Source organism: Uloborus diversus, chromosome 4 (genome assembly GCF_026930045.1).
Source record: "Uloborus diversus isolate 005 chromosome 4, Udiv.v.3.1, whole genome shotgun sequence".
NCBI lineage: Eukaryota > Metazoa > Arthropoda > Arachnida > Araneae > Uloboridae > Uloborus > Uloborus diversus.
In genome coordinates, this window is record NC_072734.1 from 79,533,443 (window position 1) to 79,560,884 (window position 27,442).

The 27,442-nt window shown below is 31.9% G+C and overlaps 1 protein-coding gene across 1 annotated transcript in view; it reads left to right on the forward strand.

Annotated features, from left to right (window-relative positions):
* LOC129219843 (poly(A) polymerase type 3-like) overlaps positions 1-27,442 on the forward strand; it is a 52,430-nt gene that overhangs the window by 16,792 nt on the left and 8,196 nt on the right. The window contains exons 8-19 of the mRNA XM_054854152.1: positions 894-983; positions 1,708-1,846; positions 5,043-5,115; positions 6,493-6,613; positions 10,968-11,052; positions 11,925-11,978; positions 12,183-12,296; positions 12,389-12,489; positions 13,496-13,565; positions 16,295-16,364; positions 21,052-21,129; positions 25,683-25,874. Coding sequence (XP_054710127.1) covers positions 894-983; positions 1,708-1,846; positions 5,043-5,115; positions 6,493-6,613; positions 10,968-11,052; positions 11,925-11,978; positions 12,183-12,296; positions 12,389-12,489; positions 13,496-13,565; positions 16,295-16,364; positions 21,052-21,129; positions 25,683-25,874 — 1,187 coding nt within the window. The remainder of the gene's footprint in view (positions 1-893; positions 984-1,707; positions 1,847-5,042; positions 5,116-6,492; positions 6,614-10,967; positions 11,053-11,924; positions 11,979-12,182; positions 12,297-12,388; positions 12,490-13,495; positions 13,566-16,294; positions 16,365-21,051; positions 21,130-25,682; positions 25,875-27,442) is intronic.

The following is a 27,442-nucleotide window of genomic DNA, read 5'->3' on the forward strand; positions in this document are numbered from 1 at the left end:
ATAAATTTTTTTCCCAGTGATTTTACAGCCTTGTTTTTTTTTTTTTCTGGAAATTTGAAGGAATAAATTCAATTTTAGGGATAATTTTCAAGGGCTTTTGGCGCTAAATTCAAACTGATCAGATAATTATTTCAAGTAAAAAGAGCCATTTAGTGCCATTTTCGGGCCCTCAAATGAAAACATTCTTTCTCTGATGCCCAAGTTCCTCCCTGCCTAATTTGGTCGAGTTCCAAATGAAACTCGATTTTTATAAAGAACATACTCACAAACAGTATATTCTTTGTTCTATATATGTATATATAGCCACCATAAAAAATTCTGGAGACTATTGAATAAAAAATTGTTTCATAGATACCGATCATTTACCTTTTTCGTTGACAAAAGGGACTAATTAAAAATCTCCTCGCTGGTCAATGCGAGGAATCTATTTGCACATAAAAGATTAAAATGGTTATTTTTGCAAAAGCTTTTTAGTTGAAAAAATAGTTTTTTTTTTTTTTTTTTTTAATGAGCTTTGTATGAAAGAATATTATAAAACATGCAGGCAAAAAAAAAGTCTATCTTAGTGTTAAGAGCAATTTGAAATATTCCTTTCGGAAAAGTTACTTTTCCAAAATTTACTTGTTCAAAAATTTAAACTTGAAAAACCTGTCCCACAAAAAATTGAAAATTGCCCTATTTCCTTCAAAAAATCAGATTCTGTCTGTTTAATGCCTGTGTATATTCGTATGATCTTAAAAGCTGCATTTATTTTCTACTTATGCTCTTTAGTGTTTGCATGCTAGAATTTATAAAGACGACATGCTAAGTATCTAAGAGCTTATTTAAAAAAAAAAAACTTTTTGTATAAATTTAGAAGGAATTCATTTTTTTACTTGTTGAATTGCTTTTAGGTTGCCGTGTTACTGATGAAATACTGCATTTGGTACCAAATCGTGAAAGCTTTCGATTAGCACTACGTTGTATAAAGCTCTGGGCTAAAAGTGAGTATCTTCAATGAAATTCTCATTGCAAATTTACCTCATGCAATCTGAATTTTTCGGCAGTCCAAAAGTTAAAATGAGAAAGGATAAAACTTAGTTTCTTAACAATTTGCTTAGCTTTAATGCAATAAAATCCCATTATAACACACTTCAATTGACTGCAAATTTTGTTCTTTGTAATAGAATTATTTCAGGACTGAGAGAGTACTTTGTTGAAACCGACATTATGTTGTATTGGTATTTGTTGTAATTGGCGTTAGGTTTGTGTAATTCGTGTTTCGGCTTGCATAGCTGCCAGAGATGGCTTTACTACATACTGATTTGTAACCTTTTGCATGCTGTAACTGCTTAATAAAATTATCTTTCATTCTTAAATTTTAATCATCTTCTTATCTCCTTATACACTACATGGCTGCCAAGTTTCGTGAGTGTAGCTCAATTTCTTCTGGGTGCATGTTTTTTATTGCAACAGTGTATATATGCTAGTGTATGCATTTTTTTATTAATGTACTTTGGTTTCTACATTTTTTGAGTTTCATAGAATAACTTTTTGTCTGTTAACTAAAAATCCGGCAGACATGGAAATCGGTTTGCACAAAATTTGGTTAACCCGAAACATTTTCGCATACTTGTAGATTTTGTGTTAACGAGGTTTGACTGTAATTTACTAAACTGTTATGGCATTGAATTTTCATTTATTTGTGTAATTTTGTTTCATTAACAGAACATGGTGTTTATTCAAATGTACTGGGTTATTTGGGTGGTGTGTCATGGGCTATGCTTGTTGCGAGAACCTGCCAGTTATATCCTAATGCTGCAGCTGCTACTCTTGTTCATAAATTTTTTCTTGTGTTTTCTCAATGGTAAGTAGATACCTTTTAACTAAATTTTGTCATGCAATATTAATTTAATCAAGCTATTAAAAGAGACAAAATTTATGGTTTTTTATTAGCTATGTTAGTTAAGAAAAAATTATCTTGAGAGCTAATGTTTTAAATTGATTGAAATTGCCTTAATTGTTATTTGTACAGAATATATAAGCTTTCAAAGTAGATTGTGTAGCAGAAAAAAAAAGTAATATTTTCATGGGTTAAATGTAAAATATGTAGATAAATAGAAAGGCATTTAAAATTTTTCAATTTGATTTCAATTGCAACTATATGTGAGAATGATATAATTTTTTGAGAAAAAATGCCAAAGCATAAAAATTGAAGTGTTCATGATCGATAATACCTGCGAACATTATCTGCTGCAAGACAAGTTTTTTCCCCTCTAATTTTCCGATTTTCTCGCGGGCTGCAAGATTTTGTTCTCTACTTTTTGTTTTCCAATGCCTTAGTTTTTCTAGGTTATTAATACTATTCCACAGAAATTTTTATCACTAATGGCACTAGTGATTATGAAGCATTTGCGCAAGAATGTCAACATCGGTTTGTTTGCCCAACCTCCTTTTCTGAACAGCCAGTAAGATTTTTAAGGTATGACTGCTCGTAGCTATCTTGAGTAGCATCAACTCATTGGCCATTCATCGAAATCCGATCTAACTTTGCTCGGATTCCGATGAGTTTTCATTGGAAATTGCTCCAATATGTCTCATCGGCAATAGTAGAATCCGATCATCGAAATCCGATGAATTTTGCTCCCTATACCGATGAGATTTGGAGCAATGTACGAGCAGTGCTGTTCCGAGGCGATGAATTTAGGATGAAAATACGATGAGAAGTAGTAACAGCCGCGATATAGGGACAAGCAAGAGGAAAACAATTTAGCAGTGGGAAGGGGGTCCGCCATCTTGGATGGTCACGTGACCCTTCCGCCATCTTGAAAACTCTCAGGATGGGTATTTTCGGATGACGTCATTTTGGACAGTCCTTTAAATTTTAATAACTCTTTAATAGTCTTAATAACTTTTTTAATTTCTTACTTTTGATTAACATGATTCATGAATTAAACCTAAGTTGCTTTGGCCGGTATTCCGACCTGTGGAATACAAGCTTCATAAGCTAACCACTAGACAAGTAATCTTCGTTCTAAGGAGGAAAATAGTGTGTTAAATAGAAAATCATTTGTGGCGCCATCTATCGGGGACCAAGGCCATGACAGATTTCTGAACGGAAAGTGAGAATTTTATTCAGTGAATGTGCTTGTGGCGCCAGCTAGTGAAAAGACGCAGTCGATCATTTTGCCTGCAAACCGAGTTGGAGTCAGTAATTTTGGGAGCCAAATTGAATGGAGTGGAATTGTTTTGGAGATAGAAATGATTCAAGAGTCGGAGTCTCATTTTGTTCGCAATTCCAGTGAGGTAATTGGGGTTGGAATCGGGGAGTTGAAGTTGATTCGATTTTGCATCAAGTTGGAGTAAACCCTTCCAAAATCCAGGAGTCGCATTTGGAGTCAAAGTCTCAGTCATTTTTCCTCCGATTCTCAACCCTGAATGTTGATCCGTATAGCCTTACGATTGATCAGTAGTCGGATATTCAAATAATAAAACTTATCCTATTTTAACAGTTGGGAGATTTCCAAAGATTTTAGATTGGGAAAATTTTTATTGGAAAATTTAAACGACCTTTTTTTCCGATAAGATGTAACTCAGCAAATTTTCATCAGAAAAAATTTGATCGTTACGATCTCTTTTTCCAATAAAATGTAGCTCGGCAAATTTTCATCGGGAAAATTTGATCGTTATGATTTAGTTTTTCGATGAAATTTCGCTCGGAAAATTTAATTGTTACGATCTCTTTTTTCAATGAAAAACAGCTGATCGAAAACCGATTCTCGGATTCTGATCGCAACGATATCAGCGTGCGTTACGCAATGAGTTTAGGAGGAGTCGATGATCGACCGAGCAAAATACGATGAGTTGATGCTACTTGGGATTGTAATGAAAAATGTCTCTTTTACAAATCAAGAAAAAGTTACTCGTAATGAGAAAAGTTTTTCCCCCCCCCCTCCCAAAAATCCTGTATTGAAATGCTTTATCTTTTTCCATCCTCAACAATAATTGTAAATTTTGCTTTCAAAGCTTGTACGAATAATCTCCGAGTGGCAGATCAATCCATTTTTATGTTTATAATCGTTCAAATTCAAATTTTTTAAATATCAAAGCAAATTAACGAAATAATGCTGGAACTTGCATTTTCGTTTATACAGGCATGAAATTATTCTGCGTTATGCCTTTTTTTAAAGACTTTCTGGTTATTTTGTAGATTGATCTAAATCCATTGAGAAATCGTGACTGAAAATGTAGAGGGGTAGAGGATAACTTTTGATCAGGTTTCTTGTAGTTTGAAAGAAGTTTTATCATTTTTAACTCATAAAAGAATTTGTTTTGGATACACGCCGATATTGAACACATGCGTGGCTGAAAATAGCATGCTGACTTTGAAATTCCAATCCTTATGCATCCTGCGAGTATTTCTATTCTTCTGAATGTTGGAAGCTATTTTAGTCGTCGCTTCCTTTAATCTGGTCATTTTAATTTTTTGTTACAAGAATTTATTCCCTCCCCCCTTTTTTTGTCATTATTAAATCATGGGTATGTTTTAATTTGTCTCAATTCATTTTATTATTTGCCTGTAAAAGTATTTTAAATGAATTTAATAACATCCTCATTTATGTATCTAACTCTTATTTTGCTTATTCTTAATGCAGCAATTTTCAATTCATGTGAAGTTCAGCTTTTTTTTCAAACCTGCACTCTCATGCTTGTTTGTATCACCATCACTTAGAAAAAGAAAAAAAAATCTTTAATGCTAGTTACCTTATATTTATCCTACATTTAAATGTTTTCCTACATTATAAAGTTCAGGTTTGTCATTTTAATTTTTTTTAGAGAAATTTCTTTTGTGCAGTTGAATGAAAATATTCAAGAAAATAAAAGAAAAGTTTTCTACTGTAAACTAACAAAATGCTTGTTAATAGTAAATTTAATGTTTAATAAAAAAATTTTCCCATTTGTTTCCCTAAGTTTTGTGTAAATTTACATAGTTTAAATTATATGTAAAAAAATTCTTATAATTATTACAACTGCTGTTTAATTCAATGCTGATATGTTTCTAGGCCATGGCCCAAACCTGTTTTGCTCAAACAACCTGAAGAAAATAAGCTAGGTTTTGATGTATGGGATCCACGTGTAAGTTTTTTTTTTTTTCTGAGCCATTTTTTTAAGTTCATGCTCACACATTTTAAGTGAGAACAAATTCATTTTGCATTATTTTCCTTGACTTTGTACTCTTTGGATGTAGATCTGCTGACAGGGCCCAATATAGGCTGCCGTGCTACCGTTTTTCAGTGCCTACACAAAAATCTTGTTTTGAAATAGGTACTTTCACAAAAATCAAGTAATAAAATCAGGTAGCTTCACAAAAACATCGAAAATTTCACAAAAATTCGCATTTTAAAATATAAAATTTGTTTCTCTGTTTAAAACAAAATTTACTTATACAAAAAATTCTAAGCAGGTTTATATGAACAATCGCTTAAATAGCAACCTTTTTGTGGTATTTTAACGAATTTTTAGCTGTTTCTTGCCAAAGTGTATTTATGCAATATTATTGCAATCTTTTAACATGTTTTGGGAACCGTTTTTCTCATAATTTCCTATATTGTACACAGTACATAGCCCATTAAGCTGAAATTACGATGGTGTTTTTGGTACTTCTTAGGTTTTTAGTCCCCCCCCCTCCCCAAAAAACAAAACCTGTCAAAAATAATACTAGATGACATTTACACTTTTTAAACTAAAATTTCACTTGTTCTACTTCTCTTTTACAAAAATTAGGATGCCTCTAAAAGTTCACAAAAATAGAATGATGCAATACTTTTACAAAAATAGGTAGCGAGAAAAATATCCTGAATTGGCCCCTGGCTGATATTCTTTTTAAATGGTGAACATTTTACTTTTGAATGTATACCAGCCTTTAGCTCAAATACAATATCACATGCGTTAATGCAGAGCAGTGCTGCATGAATACCTCAGGGCACTATACAATGTATTTAACAAATGCGCCCTCAAAGCGTCAAATTAATCATTCTAATGACTTTAAATATATGAATGGCTAGCATTTTTTTTTTCTTTTTAACTGTTTATTTTACACAAACAGTATGTTCAAGTGACCATGCAGTTTCTGCACACCTGAAGTTATACCAAATCAAGAATAAACAAGAACACATTTTCCCCCCTGACTTTTCAAAAATTAACAGCGTTTACAAACAGTAAGACAACAGTGTATTAACAGCTTTTTTTAAATATCTTACAACAAGGTTTAGCATCCACATGTGTTACTGTATGATAATAAACAAAAGCAGATAATGTAAAATTTATCTTGATTAACTATGAATTCAGTTGAAAGGGATCTAGGCAATTGAGTTTCCATTGTGGTATTGCTTAACAAAAGGAAATAAAACTTTAAAAAACAATAGATTTTATCAGTTTATTTGTCAGTTTAGGTTCTGAAAGAGAAATTGTTGAAACGTGTGTGTTTTTTAATGATTTTTTGTTTTTTTGCAGATAAATGTAGGTGATCGTTTTCATCTCATGCCTATAATCACTCCTGCATATCCTCATCAAAATTCCACATTCAATGTCTCATTATCAACTAGGTCCATAATGCAAGAGAGCTTTAAAGAAGGTGAATGTTTGTTGTAATACTAGCGCAAAATCAGTTCATTCAAATTAAGTGGATGATGTGTTATTTAAAACTGCTTTTATAGCATTTTAAAAATTGCCATGTTTCACAATTATTACGTTTAAAAAAATGTGTAATCTTTAATGGTATAAAATCTTTATTGTGATAGCCCGAGTTAAGTTATATCAAAAAAAGAAATGTTGAAAATCTAATCATTACTTTTAACTTGATTGGAAATGTCACAGAACAGGACCATGAGACTTCATGGATTTCCACAAAAGAGATAATTTTCAGATGTTTGAAGTTACAATTCTAGTTATAAATGAACTTGCATTCAGAATTATGGCATTTCTGCTGACATCTTTGTTTGAAATATGCAAACTAGTTGCTAATAGTGCTTTAACTCATTTATACTCCCGCTTTCATTTACATTTGAAAAATAGATGATGTGTTATAAGAAAAAAAAATGGCTAAAATTAAGCTTCATTTATAATTTACCTGCCTGGATTTGTTTTCAAAATCTTGTGTGAGCCCTGTTTTTGTACTAGTATTTTATTGCTTGTGTTGTGTAATTAATATCACAATCATGTGGTGTGTCAACCTTTTTTTTTCTTCAGCATTAACGGATTGCTTTTTATCCTCAGTCTTTGATGTTCCATTTATTTTTCAGATTACCATGATGACAAGAAAAAGTCTAAGAGAGAGATACTAATTTTTGTCTTCATGGTGGTCTTTTTGTGTGAAATTATGTTTTTCAGAGAAAACACCTATATAAATGAACTTAAATAGCAAAACTCCTAATAAGCATATTGTAGCCTCAGAGCAACAGTACAACACATCTTAGCGTTACTTCTGGGACTAGGTATATTACTGTTGCTCTGAGGCAACTATGTTGTTGTTGCTTATCCTTTTGAACAGCCTAGAAATCAGATCAACTCCAGCAGGTTGTTGACCACTAAAAAGTAGATTGAAATGCATGGAGGAATCTGAGGTTAGACTTCCGGTGTGTAAGAGAAGAGTTGATGTAGTACAGTAAAATTAGGCCAAAAAATGGCCAAACCCAAACATCAAAAAAAAAAAAAAAAAAGTTGAAACCTGTTGCAAATTACTTTTTACCCTTCCAGCAAGAAGGGGTAAAAAGTCCCAGCACTTTGCGCGTCCTGTTTTGAGGGAAAGGGGGGGGAGGGCGAAATAATCCTCTTTTTAAATAAAAATAATTTCTATTACTTAAAAAAAATCTCAAACCTCGCAGAAACCACTCTATAATAGTAAAATAATAAACTCTCATAGAAAAAAATGCTAATTAACCGGGATGCACAGGCGGGGGGGGGGGGGGGGGGGGGGCTCCATGGCGCAGATTGCGTCATTGGAATTTTTAGGACAGTTTTTTAATTTTTTCAAGGGATATTTCTTTTTTGAGGGCTTTTACTCTGGATGGGTACTCCGTCACACTTCAGGGGTGCACCATCGCTTTGGGAGGGGGGGACATGAATTTGCATTCTAAAGTCAATGATTGCAGTGAAGTTCATGAAAAAATTTTACTGATTTAAAACTTTTCCGAAGTACAAAATGCCACACAATGATATAGTAATATCAGAAGGATAATTCTAAAAGATCTAAGCAAACTCAATAACCAATTTAGTTGTGACTGGAGTTATTAAACTGTTTAGAGCGCTGGGGTGGTATCTAAAACAAAATCCCTTTGCAGCATAAAAAATAGTTCAAATTGACTGCAGTTTACCTCCTTATTAATTAATTTATTTCAACTTTTCTTTAATCTTTTGCCATTACCGTAAGGGGGGATAAACCAAAATTGCCAACAGTGAGACGGGCAATGCTGCAATTCTGCACCCTCCAAGTCTGTGGGGGTTCCCGTTTGCAAACATCTAGCCGCCTCTCTTTTACGCAGCTGGTTATGTGAATTATGCTAAATATGCGAACATATACTTGCAACACTATCTGAAACTTTCGAGTATGTTATGCAATTTTTAAAAAATTGAAGAATATGTCACATTAGATACCCAACGATCCAACGCAGTGACAAATTTAGGTGGTCCAGGACCTGTAGTGATTCAAGAATGGAAGAAGTCTTGATGATAGCAATGAGCAATACAACAGTAGAATGCTAAATACTGCTCTTCCCTCTCTACGGGTATTGACTCAAGTTGGTAGTGGTGTTGTTCGCCAATACTGGTCGTGCCGCTGATAATAAAGTGAGTTGTGATGTGGCCTTTAACATTGTGGTAGTAACATTAAAGGATATGGAAGGCAAAAAATTAAGTTGCCTTTCCTTCTAAAAGAGGTATGCAGTTATGTCTCTACCTTCTGTTACGAGAGTAGTTACTATCTGAAGAGATGTGTAAGCCCAAACCATCTTTTACACCGAATAGTATGAACAGTAAAAAAGATGGAACAACGAATTGCAAAAAACTTCTAGTACGAGTTGTGCACTGATCCTCCATCAGTATTTGATGAATCTGGTTTCAGAAGTAAAGAAAACCTGTATGGTTAAGTGTTGTTATCTGAAGCAAAAGATCCATCCACTCCACCATCACAAAATAAGCAGTTGGTGTCATATATGTTATAGATAGAAGATACCTTCTCGATCAGATGTTTTTTCTTTTTTGGTAATGATCTGCAAGCCTCAAGGAAATATGCCAGCAATGCAGTGTATATGTCACTTGTAAGTATGGGAAAGCTAGTGCCATTTTTTGATGGTTACATAGAAGGAGGAAGCACCACAGAAATATCTGCGTCCTATTACAACAGCCAAGCCTTCCGCTCTAGAAGACTTTCTTCGCATCATATCTTGTGCTTGCTCTGAGGAATTATTGGAAAAGGGATAAGCTTGAAAGTGGACTGAAGTGCTCAACTATATGCACAAACTGTGTTAGGCATAGCTGCAACAATAACGATTTTGCCAAGAATCTAGATTCCAAAAGAGATCTTGATAATGAAAGCTTTTTGTTACAAGCTTAGGAAAAATCATTTGAAAACTCCAATTTTGATGGAGCTTTTATCTCAAGCTAATGACGTATTTGAGGCATGCATGTTATAACGCAAACTAAAAATTTTGCTTTTAAGTACTGCAAAAAAGCAATATAGTAAACGAGGAAAAAAAAACAGTTCAGCATAATTTTTCTGACCATTTAATCAAATGTACCATCGGAGGGAAGGGGAATCTTCAAGTATAATATTTCGTTTTGGGAGGTGAGCTACTGTTCTTGTGGGATGGATAGTTCTGATTTAATGCATTTTAAATTTACATGAAATAATACTTTTACTTGAAATGGAAAGGGAGGGGGGGGAGCGCTGTAGCTTCGGGAGGAGAAACACCATTGCACTTGGAGGATGGACACACTTGATTACTAACTTTAACTTTGCATAAAATAATATTTCCACTTGAAATGTATGGAAGGAGGAACGGGGGTACTGCTTCGTTTTATGGGGATAGGGGGGTTCTAGGTGGGTTGTGTCATCCCTCTTGGGGGTAAACGCCTCTATTTTCATGCTTTTAAATTTAGTATAACATAATATTCCCTCTTGAAATTTACTCTAAAAATTCCGAAAAAATGCTCAAAACAGCAATTTTTAGATGCCCCCCATTCCGAAACCTGACGCAATGGGGTGGGACTTTTTACCTGTTCTTATTGGGAGGGTAATAAACAATTTGCACCAGGTTTTTTTGGATGTCCGACCCCTATTTTTACTGTACTAATGTGTAAAAAAAGAGTCTGTGACTATTTCTTCTTCGTAATCTCAAGTATTTACATTTGATAGGATCCATTGAAAATGGATGTCAGTATTCTGGGAAATTTTCCTCAGTTTGAGCAGAATAGATACGCTAGTTTCATTATTTACCAAAGGGCGAGTTACTAAGATGGTGTAAAACGCTCTGCGGTTGTTTACCATACCTTTATTGCTGCATCCTAATTACCACTTTTTTTTTGTTGATACGTGTTACATTACCTAATCAATAAAATCATCAGTCATAAGAAAACTGGTGCAAATTTCTCAATTTCTATTCCATTCCATCTGTAGAAACAAGGAGCCCAATGAGTAAAGTCCTATTGCAATTCTGATTGCAAAAAACATAATTTAAATTCATGACGTCTAAATTCAAATGAATGCCAGGGGCTGACTGGATGCCGGATGTTTTCTTTTTTCCCTGACTTTTTTTTTCCTTTTCTTTCTTTTCCATTTCAAAATTAGTTTAACTTTTAGGTGTCTTACCAAATTATGCTGCATTGTCATTTTGACAAAGAAAGACACTTTTACCTACCCCCCTCCCCCTCTTTTTTTTTTTTTTTTTGATTGGTAAATTAGAAAAAAAAAGATGTTTTTTTTTACTTTTCAGGACTTACAGTTGTTGATAACATCATGAAAGGCAAAGAAGGATGGTCAAAGTTATTTGAGCCTACAAATTTTTTTATGAAATATAAGTAAGAATATTTTTTTGAGTATAATATTAACTCATCTTTTTATACTTAGTGTTCCTGACTTGTTGACTTTGCGACTTACTTTTATACCTTTTATTTATTTCATAAGAACCCACTCTGCAGAGATCATTCGTAGTATTTTAATGTTGTAAAAATAATTTTCTATAAGCAAGATTTCTGAACTTTTGCTTTTTATCCACATTGAGTAAACTGAACGTTACTAAGCCACTGCTCAGCAGGGAATTTAAAAAGACATAAAGAAAGATAATTTTAATTGCTTTATTATTTTAAATATTATATACTTTCAGTAATGGGGAAAAAAAATGTTTGCTAAATGTGTTCTAAAAATAGTGGTAAATTTTATAGCAACTTTTATTAATATGGTACCTGATAATTAATATAGGTCAACACTATGAGAACCTTTAAAAATAATATAAATTGTGGATATTCTCAGTTTTATCATAGCTAGTAAAGATATAGAAGTATAAAATTGTTTTTCCTAAACCAGTGAATTAGTAAGGTCTATAAACATGAAATTGGGCATAGTATGGCTGTTGCCGATGCTGTGCGCCTCATCGATAGATTTTTAATTGAAATTTATAAAAGTTTTATCATTTGAGCACTTTTTTGCTAAACTGACACCAAACTAATCTTATCACGAAAATATTTATGAAAATCTTAAGTAAAAAACCATATTTAAAAAGTGTGAGGAAAGAAATATTGGAAATGGAAGGATTTAAAAAATTGTTAACATTGAATTTGTAAACAATTTTCAATTAACTATCAATTATTTCTGATAAAAGTTTATTGTGCTGTTATTTCTTTTATTGCGGTATAATATTTTAATTTTTCAATTTCTTTCTTGCTTCTTACAGGCATTTTATTATTTTGACAGCAACAGCTCCTACAAAAAAAGAGCATCTTGAATGGTAAAAAATTATTAATCAAACATTTTTATTAATATTCTTTGTAATATTTTTTGATATTTCTGCAACTTTTTTTTTTTTTTTTTGAGACATAAATGAACTATCAGTCTTATAACAAGCCAAATTTAATGTTGGTTGTATGTAATTATTTTCCATCTAAAACTTTTTTGTCGTAAGCAAGTAATTTACTTATAATTGATGTTCCAGGTATGGTTTAGTTGAATCTAAAATTAGGATACTCATTTCTCATTTGGAAAGGCATCCCAACATCAATTTAGCTCATGTAAATCCTGAAGCTCATACTCCATTAGAAGTGGAAGAGTAAGTATTGCATCATTTAAAGTTTGTCAATGTGCCATTTTAGTGCTGTCAGAGTTTTAAATAACAGTTCAATTTGTTGGTTTGTATTCTAGAGATTCATACCAGTCTATGTGGTTTATGGGATTGCAGTTTTCAAAAACTGGAAATGTAAATGTTGATCTGACTTATGATATTCAAGCTTTTACAGATTCTAGTAAGTTTTCTACTCTTTGTTTATACATAAAATACACTACTCAACTATTAATATCTATTGATAACGGTCAAATTGTTTAGAATACCGGGTCGGAAAATCGACTTTTCAAAGTCAAATACTTCCTCTAATGAATGCATAGGTTTACTATCCTTAAACTTCATAGTTAAGGCGCATTATTTTAACTTGTAATCCTCCCTCCTTATGATGGGGGGAGGGGTAGTTAAATCTTGCTAGCTTGAAAGCTATACCAGGATTGCCAACCTTGGGGAAACAATTAAAGGAGCATCTGTAGTGATTTGAGCAACATTTTGAAATTTTGCAAAGCAGCTTGGTATTTTACATAAAATTCAATCTAAAACACTAAAGCCACTTATCTAAAAATGTTTTTGAGCTTTGATAATCATTTTAAGTACTAGTTAAAAAATAAAAAACATCTTTAAACACAATCATGCTTGAAAACGTTCGGCCGGGAAATGCGGAGCAAGATAACTTTTTTGCCTGCGGAATTTTGCTATTTTTGCGGAGCAACTCTGCATGATTCACAGCAGTTGGCTACCCTGCTATGCATAAACGCTTGAAATTACATCATTTTTTTCAGTAACACTAACATTACTATCCGAGAAAGGTTGGCAACCCTACATTAATGTAGGCTAAGAATCTTCGACTGGCTGGCATCACACCCGGGGGCCCTTCAGTTACAAGTCTGATGCATTAGCAATCAGCCTACCACGGCCCTTGTAGCAGTATAGCTACAATACACAATACTACTGGTTATTCTTCTGTAGCTGTTTAGTTGTTCGTTGAGCAAAAGCAATTGCTCTGTTTTTGCTAAATCAGTCACCGCCAGGCTCTTTGCTGGAACAAAGCTCTTTGTCTGTAAAAGTTTTTTTTGTGTATTAAGCAGTATTATTTTTAGTTTGCTCCTCCTAAAGGAAAAAAAAAACATGATGCTTTAGGTATGAGCTAAGCTGACTTATTAGTTTATAAAAACTCCTTATATTTTCAGTTACAAGGCAAGCTACAAGCATCAATGTGTATCGAAGAGGAATGAAAATTGAAACTAAGCATGTCAAAAGGTAATTTTGTGCCTGCATTTCATTTTTAGTTTAAAATGACATACGCTTTTTAGATTAGCTCCATAATAATAATTGTGAACTTAAAACTTTTGCTTTATTCTTCAAACATACCATATTTATTAAGTTCATGTACTTTACAAAAATTGTGGAAGGTTGGAAATGGAAAATGATTCTTTTGCTATTTCCTGCTACAAATTTGTTTATTTTTTAAAATTTTGTTCAAAATTGTTATTTTGTTAAAAAGGGGGAGGGGGGCGGGGTAAAAGTTTTATGGTATGGGATTGTTTTCATTCAATCTCAGTACATTGGAAAGCCGCCTCCTTCCACTTTTCAGATTAAATCTTCCTGGTGGATGTATATTTCAAGACAATGACCCTGAGCGTACCCCAAATACAGTCAAATCATATTGCAGATTAAGCAAAAAAAAGTCAAGTTAATATTAAACTGAGCTAACTTTAATGTATCAACTACAGTTCAAAGATTAATTTTAAATCCTCTCATTATTTTCTCTCTCTGTTTTCTTCCCAAATAGATTTTTAATATTTCTGAAAATGTTATTTTTAAAATTCATCTTTCTTCTCTTTTAATAAAAAAGCTAAAAGTCTGGATGTCTGTAGCGCGCATAGGGCCTAGACCATTTGACCAATTTTCATGTAATTTGGCACAAAATTGGTTTGTAGCATAAAAGTGTGCACCTCAAAGCAATTTTTCGAAAATTCGTTTAAACCGCTTAAAAAAAGCAGTCTTTAATTAGAAAAAGCTGGCTTTTTTAAGAAAAATATTTTTTTTGGGGTAATTTTATTGTAATTTAATCAAAATCAAAATTATCATTCTATCCATAATGCAATTACTACTGTATAAAATCAAATTCCATGAAACAAGGATAAAAAGTTGGTAGTTGTTAAATAAAGTCGTTCAGTACAAAAAAAAAAAACCTTGATCTTCAGTAAGAATTTAGATCAATGGAATTTAAAAGATTATAAATAAATTTTAGTTAAATTAAGATCAATAATTTTAGCTAAGATAACATGACACTGCTGCTGTCACACTAGTCATTTGTTCAGACTTGAAATAACAATGCATTTTATACCTTTTCTTTTAATCACCAAAACTGTTTCTTATTTTCTGACGAAAAGTGAAAAACATCTTTTGAAAAAAAATTTTTTTTTATTGAAATTGTAAATGAAAATCTTGGAGTAATTGATGAAATTCCCATAAAAAAAAAATTGTCTTAGTGAAAAGAAGTACCCCCAGACAAACTTAACTAAGATCACTGAAGTTTTAGGAACTCAACTATTTGCATAAAATACACAGCCAGCTCAGTCAATTCCAGCGGGGGACTGCAGTTTCGTGCTTATTAGCACTCATCAGCCCGGCATGGGAGTGACTGAGCTGGAGGTGGAAAACCTCTTAAGGAAGCCTAGAGTGCCAAACAAACTGGTTTGGTACTCTAGGCTTCTTTAGGTATTTTTATGTATCGAATTCTACTTTGTGTTTATACATTTCAAAATTACATCCTCGAAGTTTCTGTGCTAGTTCTGTTTACTGAACTTCAAAGGAATAAAAGATAACCAAAATTTAAGATTTTTTTGAAATTTAAAGGTTTTTTAATTAATTGAACTATTCATAGTTTTTTTACAAAATGTTTATAATATTATTAAAAAAACTAAAACATGTATATTTTGAAATAAATTTAAATTGTTAAAAATAATTTTGTGCATTTAAAAAAGTATTTTTTATTTATTTATTGTTTTTTTAATTTTTAAACAAAAATGCTAAGTAGCACCATTGCATTATTTGCTATAACTGCTGATCCCATCATGTCCCCACTCTGAAATTTTTTGGGATGTATTTATTAAAACATATTAAAAAACATATATTTTTTTCAAAATTTTTAAAAGACACTAACTTTAAAAAAAAAAAAAATTAAAATTTAAAAAATATATTAAAAATTCAAGAGAAATATGCAAGTTGCATGTCAAATTAAAGCTCATGCAATTCTCTTTAAAATGAGCTGTTAACCAACTGTATTGACCCCATAGAACTAAAATTGTAGCATTTTTAAGCACAACAGATGAGTAAAAAAACGTGAGTTTTTACACATTTAAAAAATTAATAACTCATTAACCAAAAAAGATAGATTTTTTTAAAAAGTAGATCTGAATTTAGAATGTCAAACAGTGTAATCCCTGACATTTTCATGAAAATCTTAGGTGGTAAATTTGAAAAAAATTTTTTTTTTTTTTTTTTTTTTTTTTTTTTTTTTTTTTTTTTTTTTTTTTGTTGATTTGACATGGAATGACCCATGTAGGAATAGCTATACAACAGACCTACCAAGGGTACCAGTATTATCTCTTGCCGCAGGACAGTAGAGGTTCCTGTACTATTTGTACTGATTATCCTCCAATTTTTAATTTTGCCACTTACATTGCTTTGCTTCTAATTGCCTCATGTGTAACTCATTGATATTTTTAAATGGGATGCATATGTTCTAGTGGTACAGAAGTAATAACTTAAAATGTGCTACAAAGCCAAGTTAGTTTTAAAGTATCTCATCATAAGGTTATTTAAAACTCTTTGCCAGACATATGACCTTTGAAAAAGTTGTGAATTTGTAAATTTTTTTGAGAATGTGTGGCGTGACCATATTTCTAATTTATGACATAGATTCAATGTGATGAATTTAATAATTATATTTTTATCTGATGTATGTTTTATATTATTTTTAGGAAAGATTTGTGTAAATTTTTGCCTGCATCTCTATTAGGAAAAAACAAGAAAAAAGAGAAAGAAAAAAGTGTAAGTATTGAAATATTCATTTTTGTTTTGCATATGTTGTATCAAACTCATTACTTGCAAGCTGAAGCTACAGATAATGGCAGGGGGGACACGTCTTCCTCAATATTTTGAACTCGTCAAAAGTCCCCCTCAATATTTGAGAATAATAAATGCGCATACAAAAAATTCCGGTTTTACTCATTTCTGATAAAAAACAAAAGAAAAGATTTTGGACCAAAATAGAGCTGCTGATCTACCACGAAAACAAACAGAAAATGACACCCGTTGTCCAGCAAAAACTGCTTTATCTATAACATTTGAGGAACCATCTGAAAATCAGTTGATTCCCACACTGTTCGCTGTACGTTTACTTGCCTTTTTTGCCCTCTACTTTTTCTTATTTCTTGTATCTTATTGCTCCCCACCTCCTACTAACAAAACTCATTAAAACGACAATCCACCATTCAAATCCCCCCACCATCTTTCTGACCACTCGGACGGGGGTGATAAATTTTTGTTGGGGTTTGCTTCGTGTTTCCTTCCCTTGATCACATGGTCTTAGAAGAAAATGTTTTCTCGGAATTGAGATAAGGCTCGAATGTGCCCCCTGCAAAAGTGTATCTTATTTTCTATCCAAATGCAGCTGTGTGAACAGCAAACTTCGGACCAAAAAATTCTGTAATTCGAATTAACCATCATTTTCAATTTCTCCAAAACTTCAAGGCCATTTTATGGTAAGTACTGCTCTCTTTTTTTTTCGCTAAAAAAGGAATAAGGATGTAAAGCTATTGGAGGTTCTCTCTAAAAAATTTGAAGACACCCTCATTAGAAAAAACCTCTCAAATTTCTTTTCCCTTTAGGGTAGCCCTCGATTCTTTTAGCGCCACATCAACACTAGAGTTCAAAGTGGTATCGGATATTTTTTCTTATGTTTTCTCTTAACCTAAACATGAACCATAAGCTTTGCAGAAAAAGCGAATATTATAAGAAAGTTTTCAGTATTTCATTTTTATTTTTCATAGTTTTTATCAGCTTGCTACGAGCTAAGTTAATAGAAGAACATTTCAGGCAAAAATAATGATATTGCGCTATTGATAGTACAGATTTTCGATTACAACATGAAAATAAAAGTATTTTACTATTTATTGACAGTTCATAACATAAAATATTTTATCCATATTTTTCTAATACTTTACATTACTTCTAAGATATATGACAACTGAAGAGAGGATTCTGGATTCTCTCTCTACCATAGAAGAAATATCTTAATTTCGTTCTTTGATCATATTTTGGCTTGCAAGAATAGTGGCCGAAAATGCACTAAAAGTAAATAATTTAAGTTCTTAAAATACAAAGCTTTTCTTGTTTCTTGTAGCAAAAATTTTCAAAATTTCATTGTTATAAACATCAATAAAATTTGCATTTAAATGAATGCGTACATAACTAAAGGGAGACGTTACTGGTATAAATACTGAAAACTCGAAGTGCGGTTGGAATTCCTAATTAAACGGTAAATTTAAAATGGTTCACAAATCTTTTGGTTTTTTTTTTCTCTAGTAAAAACCGCACTACAAAGAAAGGATTGAATGAAGCATCCGGCCTAGTTGAATCATGAGGTGTGACTCTACCACTTCGACCTGTAATAATTTATGTTGAGAATATTCATTTTTACAATTATAATTTTATAAATTGTCCTTTTAGTTATACACAACTAAACCATACAACAAAATCTAGTAAAAAATTATATTTAATTAAAAAGTTTGTGTGCTGAACCCTTGGAACCAGAAACTGCAATAGAATTGATAATATATTCTATTTAACTTGAAAGTTCCCAAGAAATAAATAAGTTACATTAAATTATATGTAGTTAATAATTATATGAACAACTTTAGTTGCTTCAAAATGAAGCAGTCAAAATATTGCATTCTTGAAACATTTCCAGCTTTGAAACTTCCAAAAAAAAAACTAGGATTATAAAATATTCAGAAAATTATAAAAACGTAAGTAAAAGCTGATTTTTTAACTTTTAGTTTTTGTAAACCTAAATATGAAGAGAATGCCTTTTCCTTGCACATAATTTTGATCTAAAATCTAAATATTTTCTCTCCAGATAATTAAATTCATTTACAAAATGAACATTGATATGAGGCTATAAAAGAACTGAAAGCTATAAAGTTTTGATTTAATTTGTTACTTTAAAGGAAAAGGTTTTGGGGTGTACTGTAGGTCAATGTATGAATTCACATGCATTGTTAATTATACTATTATTTCTTTGAAAGTTGAATAGTACGGCTTATTTCGCCATTAAACTTCTAGAAATGAATCAATTTGTTCCTCCTTGTCTTTCAAAGATAAAATCCGATTTAAAAGAATACATTTTTCTATTCATGTTATTTTTACTGTTTATAAGTAAATGCGAAACAAAAAAAGTAAGTTAAAGAAAGAAATAAAAAATATAATAGTGCAAAATATATCAAAAATAATAACTATGCTGCTATAAATTAACATTGCAGTTACTGATATTTTTATATCAGTATTAGCTAGCTTAATATATTTATGATCAGTGATCAAATGGATATTCAATTTGTGTTTGATGTTCAGTCGACTCTCGGAATTTCTTTGCATTTTAGGGCAATGCCTAAGGGTATTTTGCACATCAAAATACCAGGGGAGGGGAGGTCCGTTATCTAGTAAGTTTTTTTTTTTTCCGAAATTTAAAACTGCCGCTTGTGAAATAAGTCGAGCTAGTCTCCCTTGAAAATAAAAAGTGAAAATATTGTTTATTTTATTGCTTTCTTTACTAGTATTTTTTCTTGATGCGCTCTACTATTTTATCCATAAGGGAAAAGATTTCACCTATGTTTGCTTGCTTTGCTTTTAACGGGATTAGATTTACATTTAGAGACTAACTTTTTATTTTCAGTTATCTTATTGAAACGTTAAGAATATGCTTAGTTGAGACGGTTTTTGACCGTATTTTTAGCCTTTTGAACTTCAACGTTTCCGAACGGGAACATCAATTTAAAAAAAAAAAACTTTATAATTTTTGCTTGTGAGTATTTTCAAAAAATTACTTTTATCAACAAAAGTAGATTTAATTTTTTTAAAAGAAAAATTCTTTCATTAATACTGTTCCTACAAAACATACAAAAACCCCGTTTTTATCGATTTTCAGAGTGAAAACTTTTTTAGCTTAATGCTGATAAAATTTCACAGATAATATGTATAGAAATCCTGTTGATGAACAAACCCAACCGATAGAAATGAGCTAACCACAAACTCCTTTCTTTAAGGTAGAAAAAGGGTTTCTTGTAACTCCGAAACATGTGCTTGTTGCTTCCTGAAAATTTGCACCTATGAACTTTGTTTTATCTTCTTTTACTTTTCAGCACACAGATATTTATTTAATTCTTACTTGTATTCATCATTTCATTCTTTTTATTTTTGAACTGGAAGGCTTCCCGTTCCTTTTTACTCTACTAAATTAAAGTTCCCATTTTCAAAAAAATGGCGGGGGGGGGGATAACCCCTTGGTGATTCTTCTGCATTGCATCAATCGTGCCTCCCAATAACGAAAAGCTAGCGACGCCCCTGAGATAATGAACCACATTTTTTCATAGTGAGCATAAAACTCCAATAATCCGAACTCCTACTATCCAAATCGCTTTCAAAATTACAGAAAAGAAAATACGATGAAAAAATACTATGATTCGCAAAATAATGATTTTGTCTACGCACTGTTCCCTCTACAAAGTTAGCCAAACAGTTTGTTCTTTGACCGACAAAGCAATTACTTTAATTGCAACTACATAAGTTTATACTGTATCACAAAAGTACACTGAACATGTAAAAGTGTTACCTTTTCATTTGATTAATTAAATGCTTTTTTATGTTGAAATAATTTCTTCTCCCATTTTCAACGAACATGCAGTAATTAATATTAATCCTTTTCCGGGAAGAACCCAATTTTCTGAATGAGGTCTGGTCTCGATTTGAATAAGTGGAGTTCCACTGTATATACAATTTTGCGTCAAATTTCAAGTTAGGACCCCCCCCCCCCCCTCCCCCCCACACACATCTTTTTTCTCCCTCTACATTATACAAATCTAAGTAAGATTTCTCCGGATAAAACAATGAGGGTATCTCTCAATTAAACTTTTGCCATTGTAGTGTACTGGCAACTTATGCAAAATTGCTTCAAAGCAACATTAAGACTTCTGTAACTTTAATTAAGCAAATTTTTCATAGCTCAAGTCATATCTATCGAGCTTAAAATTGTGCTTATGTGTAATGTTGCAGTTCCTCAAATGTTTATTCTAAAAGTTAAGCTTTTAACATATTTGTAGCTGCATACAATATTGTTTTGTTGTGAAAGATTTTAAGGAGTATTATAAGATTATTTATAAGTCAACATCGGTGAATTTAGTAAAATTTTCAGCTTTTTGAATTGTTGTGTGATTTGTAATTTTTGATTGATTCCACTCTTCAGTTAATCATTTATTGAATTCTGATTGCTCATTTACCTAGAAATTGTCATAATGAAAGTTATAGATGTGTTCTTAAGCTTTTTTTAAAAAAACTTAAGGAGATGCATATTATGCTTTTGCTTATTTCATGTACTATCAATATAGAAAAATCCCATTCTTGTAATGATGTAAAATGTGAAATTTCATTACTCAAAGTAAACATCCTTTCATAAATTTTACAGGGAACTTTGAACTCCACTTTGAATGAAAACAAATCTCCAAAATTATCAATGGAAACTAAAGTATCAGATGATACTCAGGTTAGTTAATCCATTTTTTGTGGTATTTCATCCTGATCCTCTTACCTTTGAAAGTGTCATATAAGAACTAAAGTAATCTTTATCTTGTGTATGAAATGATTTCTGTTTGACATCAATATATCTCAGTGATGTGCAGTTTGCCCAAGCAGAACTTGAACACTCCAAAAATAATTTTCATTTCTCATTTGTGTGCTCATAATTGACAGGAAATATAATTTATAAGTTTTAACTTTCTTCTATATCCAATATATAGAAGAAAATTGGATTCTTGCAATTTTTTGAATTTCGAATTTTGACATATTCGAACGTTTTGAGGTGTGCTGAGTCCATTTCGGTCCATTTTTACTTTCTTCTATATCTAATATATAGAAGAAAGTATTGGATTCGTGCAAAATTTCGAATTTTGACGGATTCGAACGTTTTGAGGTGTGCTGAGTCCATTTCGACTTTTTTTGGAAAATGTGTGTGTATGTGTGTCACGTCTGTGTGTGACCAGTTTTTTGTGGCCGCTCTACAGCAAAAACTACCACATGAAATTGAACGAAATTTGGTACACATATGTGCCCCTATGTGAACTTGTGCCCATTGGTTTTTGGCGCGAATTCCTCCAAGGGGGGTGGAGCAATGGGACGTTTTTTGAGTTACGCGTGCTTGCTATTCCTCAGGAAGTAACTGGCAGAATCAAACAAAATTTGGTCCATATGTTGCCCCTAACAAGAGCAGGTGCTGATTCAATTTTGGTGTCAATAGCTCAAACAGGGGTTGAGTTATAGAACGTTTTTTGTTGTCAATTGTGACTGCTGTATCTCAAGAAATAACGAACAGAATCAAACAAACAATTTTTGACAAGTAGCCCTTAGTGGGTATAAGAGCTGATTTTATTTTGGTGTCAACAGCTAAAAAGGGGGGTAGCACAATCGCCCGTTCTTTTTTTCTATTGTGAGTGCCCTATCTCAAGAAGTAATGCTACGTTCTGGTTGAAATTTGGAATGTATGTGAATCCATATGTAAACAGGCATTGGTTCAATTTTGACTCCAATCGCTCCAAGAGGTGTTGATTTTTTTTTTTTTTTTTTTGCAAATAAAAAAAGTTTTATTAATTCAACAATGAGAAAGATAAATTGTAACGGATTGTCGTCTGCGTATTTCTCGTGATTTTAATTGTATGGAAATGATCGGAAATATTATCTCAATGATTTAAAATTTTTAACTATTGCCATCTTATGTTTGTTAATAAATAAAATATTTGTAATTAATTCAAGTAAGGCTTTTAAAGTAACTTTCAACTTTCGTTCTTGGTTTTGTTTTTACAATAATTCAGACATTATGATGGTCATCAAGTTTTTGCATGTGTAATTTTGTTTTTGTTAGGAATATTGCTTCCTCGTCAAGCATGGGGAGGGATCAGAAAAAGGAAAAATGTAGAAGAAAGTTTCGTGATGGCCACAACATACTAGTTGGAAAATGTCTGTCTGTATGTGAATGTGTCTGTCACACCAGTTTTTTTTTTTTTTTTTTTTGGCCGCTCTACAGTAAGAACTACCGCATGAAATCGAACGAAATTTGGTACACATATGTGCCTCTATGTGAACTTGTGCCCATTGGTTTTTGGCGCGAATTCCTCCAAGAGGGGTGGAGCAATGGGACGTTTTTTGAGTTATGCGTGCCTGCTATTCCCCAAGAAATAACTGGCGGAATCAAACAAAATTTGGTCCATATGTTGCCATTAACAGGAACAGGTGCTGATTCAATTTTGGTGTCAATAACTCAAACGGGGTTGAGCTATAGAACGTTTTTTGTCGTCAATTGTGACTGCTGTATCTCAAGAAATAATGAACAGAATGAAAGAAAAAATTATCGGAAAGTAGCCCTTAGTAGGTATAAGTGCTGATTTTATTTTGGTGTCAACAGCTAAAAAGGGAGTAGCGCAATCGCTCGTTCTTTTTTTCCATTGTGAGTGCCCTATCTCAAGAAGTACAGGTGCTGTTTTGGTGTCAATAGCTCAAACGGGGGTGAAGCTATAGGACGTCTTTTGTCATCAATTGTGACTGCTGTATCTCAAGAAATAATGAACGGAATTAAACAAAACTTTATTGACAAATAGCCTTTAGAGGGTATGCGAAATGATTCTATTTTGGCATCAACAGCCAAAACGGGGGTGGCGCAATCGAATGATCTTTTTTTCTATTGTGAGTGCCATACCTCAAGAAGTAATGCTATATTCTGGATGAAATTTGGAATGAATGAATCCATATGTAAACAGGCGTTGGTTCAATTTTGGTGCCAATCGCTCCATGGGACGCTGATTTATTTATTTTTTGTGTGAATAAAAATAGCTTTATAAGTACAACAATAAGAAAGATAAATCGTAATCGACTGTCTGCGTATTTCGCATGATTTTAATTGTTGGAAAATGACCAGAAAATCGCGATGGTTAAAACTTTTCTGTTGCAGTGTTTGTTAACAAAGAAATCTTTGTAAACAAAGAAATCTTTGTAATTATTTTAAGCAAGACTTTTAAAATAATTTTCAATTTTCATTCTTTGTTTTGCTTTTGAGATAAATCGGGAATTGTAATTTGGATGGTCGCCAAGTTTTGGCGTGTGTAAAGTTTTGTTTTTGTTGGGAATATTGCTTCCTAGACAAGCATGGGGAGGAATCAAAATCATAAGAAAGATATAGAAGAAAGTTTCGTGATGGCCACAACATATTAGTTTTATCTTGACTTTCATTAAAAATAAGTTTTAAAAAAATTATTAGTCGCTCAAACGGTAATGTCTTCGGAGCACGGATCCCCAGGCAAAGAAAAGAAAATGGCACTGCTACTACTCGAACCCATGCACAAGGAAGAATGAAGAGTTTTGCCATGGCAACACAATGTCGCCATGACTCCTATCCAATGTTAAGAGACCATTGTTGGAACTTCTTCAGATTCAAAATGAAGCAAGCATGGGAAAATCGCAGGGTTGCCAGTTTTTTTATAAATTTTCTGATTTCTTAGCTTTTTTGGCGTTTTTAGATTTTGTCAAGACAAAGGCAGATTTCTAATTTTGGACTTTCAATTGAGTAAAGTAATGCTTTGAAAGAGAGAAACAAGTTTTTCGACCAAGTTATTGAATATTTTACTTCTAATAAACAAAGAATGGAATTCATTTATAAATGAGCTGTTAAATGAAATACAATATTTGCTTCTTGAAACTCGAAACTTGGCAGTATTTTATGCCGCTGCATATTTTCGACCCTAGTGTCAGTAATTACTTGTTTTCTTAATGTGTTGCTAATGTTTATTTCTGATGTATATTTGAAATTAATCATTATGTATTACATATTTGTTTTTCATTCTGTAGATTCTGTTGAGTCATGTTTTTTTTTTCCCCTGAACTCAGTTTCTCCTACTCTGTTACTAATAGATCTTGGCTAATTTCTGCATCTATTATGCACTTTTTTGCAGTTTTGAAGCATGTCCCATGTATGAACAAATTCTGTTGTGTATTTTCTATTGAGAAAAGAATTGTTATTTTTATTTCCACTAGCACTTGCACTGTTGCAGTTTAACCTATTTGAAAAACTTTTGAGTACTGTTTTTACAGGGGTCGAAGTGGTCCTATATATCCTATATTTCCTATAATTTCAAAAAAAGTATGAAAATCGTCCTATATTTCCTATATTTTTGGAAAATGTCCTATATTTCCTATATTCCTGTTTTTTATCCAATTTATTTCTTTAAAACAACAGTAAACAAACTATCTGACTTCGGATTTTTCGTCGAAAGTACGTGTACAAACGAATTTGCAAATTAAAAAACACAACTCACTAAATCCTGCAACAGGCATCTACTCTCATTGGCCACAGCAATATGACGCCACTGTAGTGGGTGGAGTTTCGAGAACGAATTCCGAAGTTGGTTTTAGAATTTTGCGTTTGGCAACAGCAGTTTGTTTTGTTTTCCAGCGTGGATTTTTTTGGTTTTGTTTTCGTGGTTTTTTTTTTTTTTTGTTTTCGCGGGTATATTTTTGTGTTCAGTGCATTTTCTGATTGGAATGTTATAATAGTCTTTTTGCAACTTTTCTGTTTGTGGAATTTTATGGAACAAAATATCTGTATGTTTGTGCTACAAAGCATTAGTTATTTCCTGTTAGTTCTCAACACAAAGACGGTTTTTATTTATTTATATAAGCTATGTTTGTGACACTTCTATCCCTGCAAAAATTGTGAGTTGCTGTGTTAATTATCAATAAATTTCACTTTATTCTTTCTTTTTTTTTGTCTACAAAGTACACTTTTTTCAAAAATTATTCTTTCAACTACAGGAAAGTCATTTCAGGTGTAAGTTATAATTTTGTTTGAAGGTTTTTTTTTTAAACAAAATCATTGATAAGAATAAATAAGTAATATGCATGTATTTCTTTTTTCACAGCGAAACTATTCATATAATGTGTCCTATATTTGTCCTATATTTTTTGTGGAAAATGTCCTATACGTGACAAGTCGATCACTTCTACCCCTGTTTTTATGTTTTCATGAAGTAAGATACATTTCTCCTCTTAATCTAGTTGAATGATTCTGACTCTTCAAATGCTGAAAGTGCTACAAAGAAGAGGCCATTATCTGAAGATGCTGATGATACTTCAAATTCAAAACGCAAGTCCTTTGATTTTAATTGTTCTCCTATTTTGGGCCAAAAGGATATTGAGCTTCCATTTTTAGAAAACAGGGCAAATGATTCTGCAACTGATGATTCTCAGGTACTGTTACCATCCCTTTATAGACTTGCTGGCAGAAATATCTGATGGACCAATGTAATTGGAATTGGATATTCTATTTATTTAAATTGTTGTTATTTATGTCTTGGAGAATTTCTAAGATTTTTGTGTACTTAAATGTTTGTACTTTAAGATTATGCATGTAAAGTGAAATCATAATTAAGTTATGTGATGTAAGCTACTGTGATAAAAAAAATATGTGCAATACACCTTTATTTTTGAGATGAATTCAAGTTTTGTTTAAGGTTTCTACTCATTCTTTGTGCTGTTGAGTGTATTGTGTTTAATATTTTCACTTTAAACATTCTATTGCTGCTCTTAGGCCTTTAAGAATGCTCTTTTAAAAAGTCTTGCATGCCTTGTCTCTTTACATTTCTTATCTTCGCCAAAGCTAGTAACTGTTTTGTGTTCACTTAGTGAAATTCAATCGGTCCTTTTAGCTTTAACAGGGATTTAAAATAAAACGTGTAAATTTCTTTATGGTTACTTGCAATTGTTTTTATGTGTTTTTGTGTGTGTAATACTTATAGAAAAGTATTTTCTCTGTCTAATCTAATGTTCCAATTAAAATAGAATTTGTAATGACTTCTGTCATTTTTCTCAGTTGTGAACTTAGCTTGCAAATTCTGTGTTAAGTATATTTTCTTGAAAGTTTTGATAGTCTAAAAGTATCTTTTATTTTATCATATTTTTATAACTATTTTATTAAACAAAACTGGCTTATATTAACTGTGTTTCTTTTTGTTTCTTTATTTGTATTTATATGTGTTTATTTTGTATTAAATATGCAAAGAAAAAAATATATTCATTTTATAAAATAAAATGAGGGACTTTTTCAGAAACAATTCTATCTAGAAAGTAGATTTAAACATACAGAAAGTGTATTTGGTGGCTTATAATATCATGAAAACTACAAGTTAGAAACTGTTAAAACATTCAAAATGAAACTTTACTTCTCAAAGTAATATTTTCTAGTTGGTATCTAATCATTTACTTGCTTTGAGTCAAAAAGGGAAAAACAATGTTTTTCTTCTAGTCCATGATTCTTGTTTGCACTTACAATTTCAATGCATGCCATTAATGCCGTACAGCTTGTCAGTAATCACATTCTGATATCTATGTTACTCCATTTATTATGCAATAAAATATAATTGATTCAAAAAATTTCAAGTCCCCCCCCCCTCTTTTTTTAAATTGTCAATGTAGTTTTAACGTTTCAGCTGTCATTCGAAATATAGTAATGTTAAAAAATACATTGTCTTTGAGTAAAGATTGCTTATGTCAGCTGTAGGATGTTGGAAAGTAGTGTGTTGAATGCTGTATTAGATAGCAACACAATGAGGCAGCCAAGCTTTTAAAGATTATTTTATTTATTTATGAACTTATTTTGTATTATGTAACAAATCACACTTTTTTATTTCATATTCTCTTTGTTATAATTAACATGGAAATTTTGTAGATTACAACATGTTAATTTGAAAACTAACCAAATGCAAATATTTAAACTTATCATTAAAAAGCACTTATATTGATCAAAAATAATGAATAGA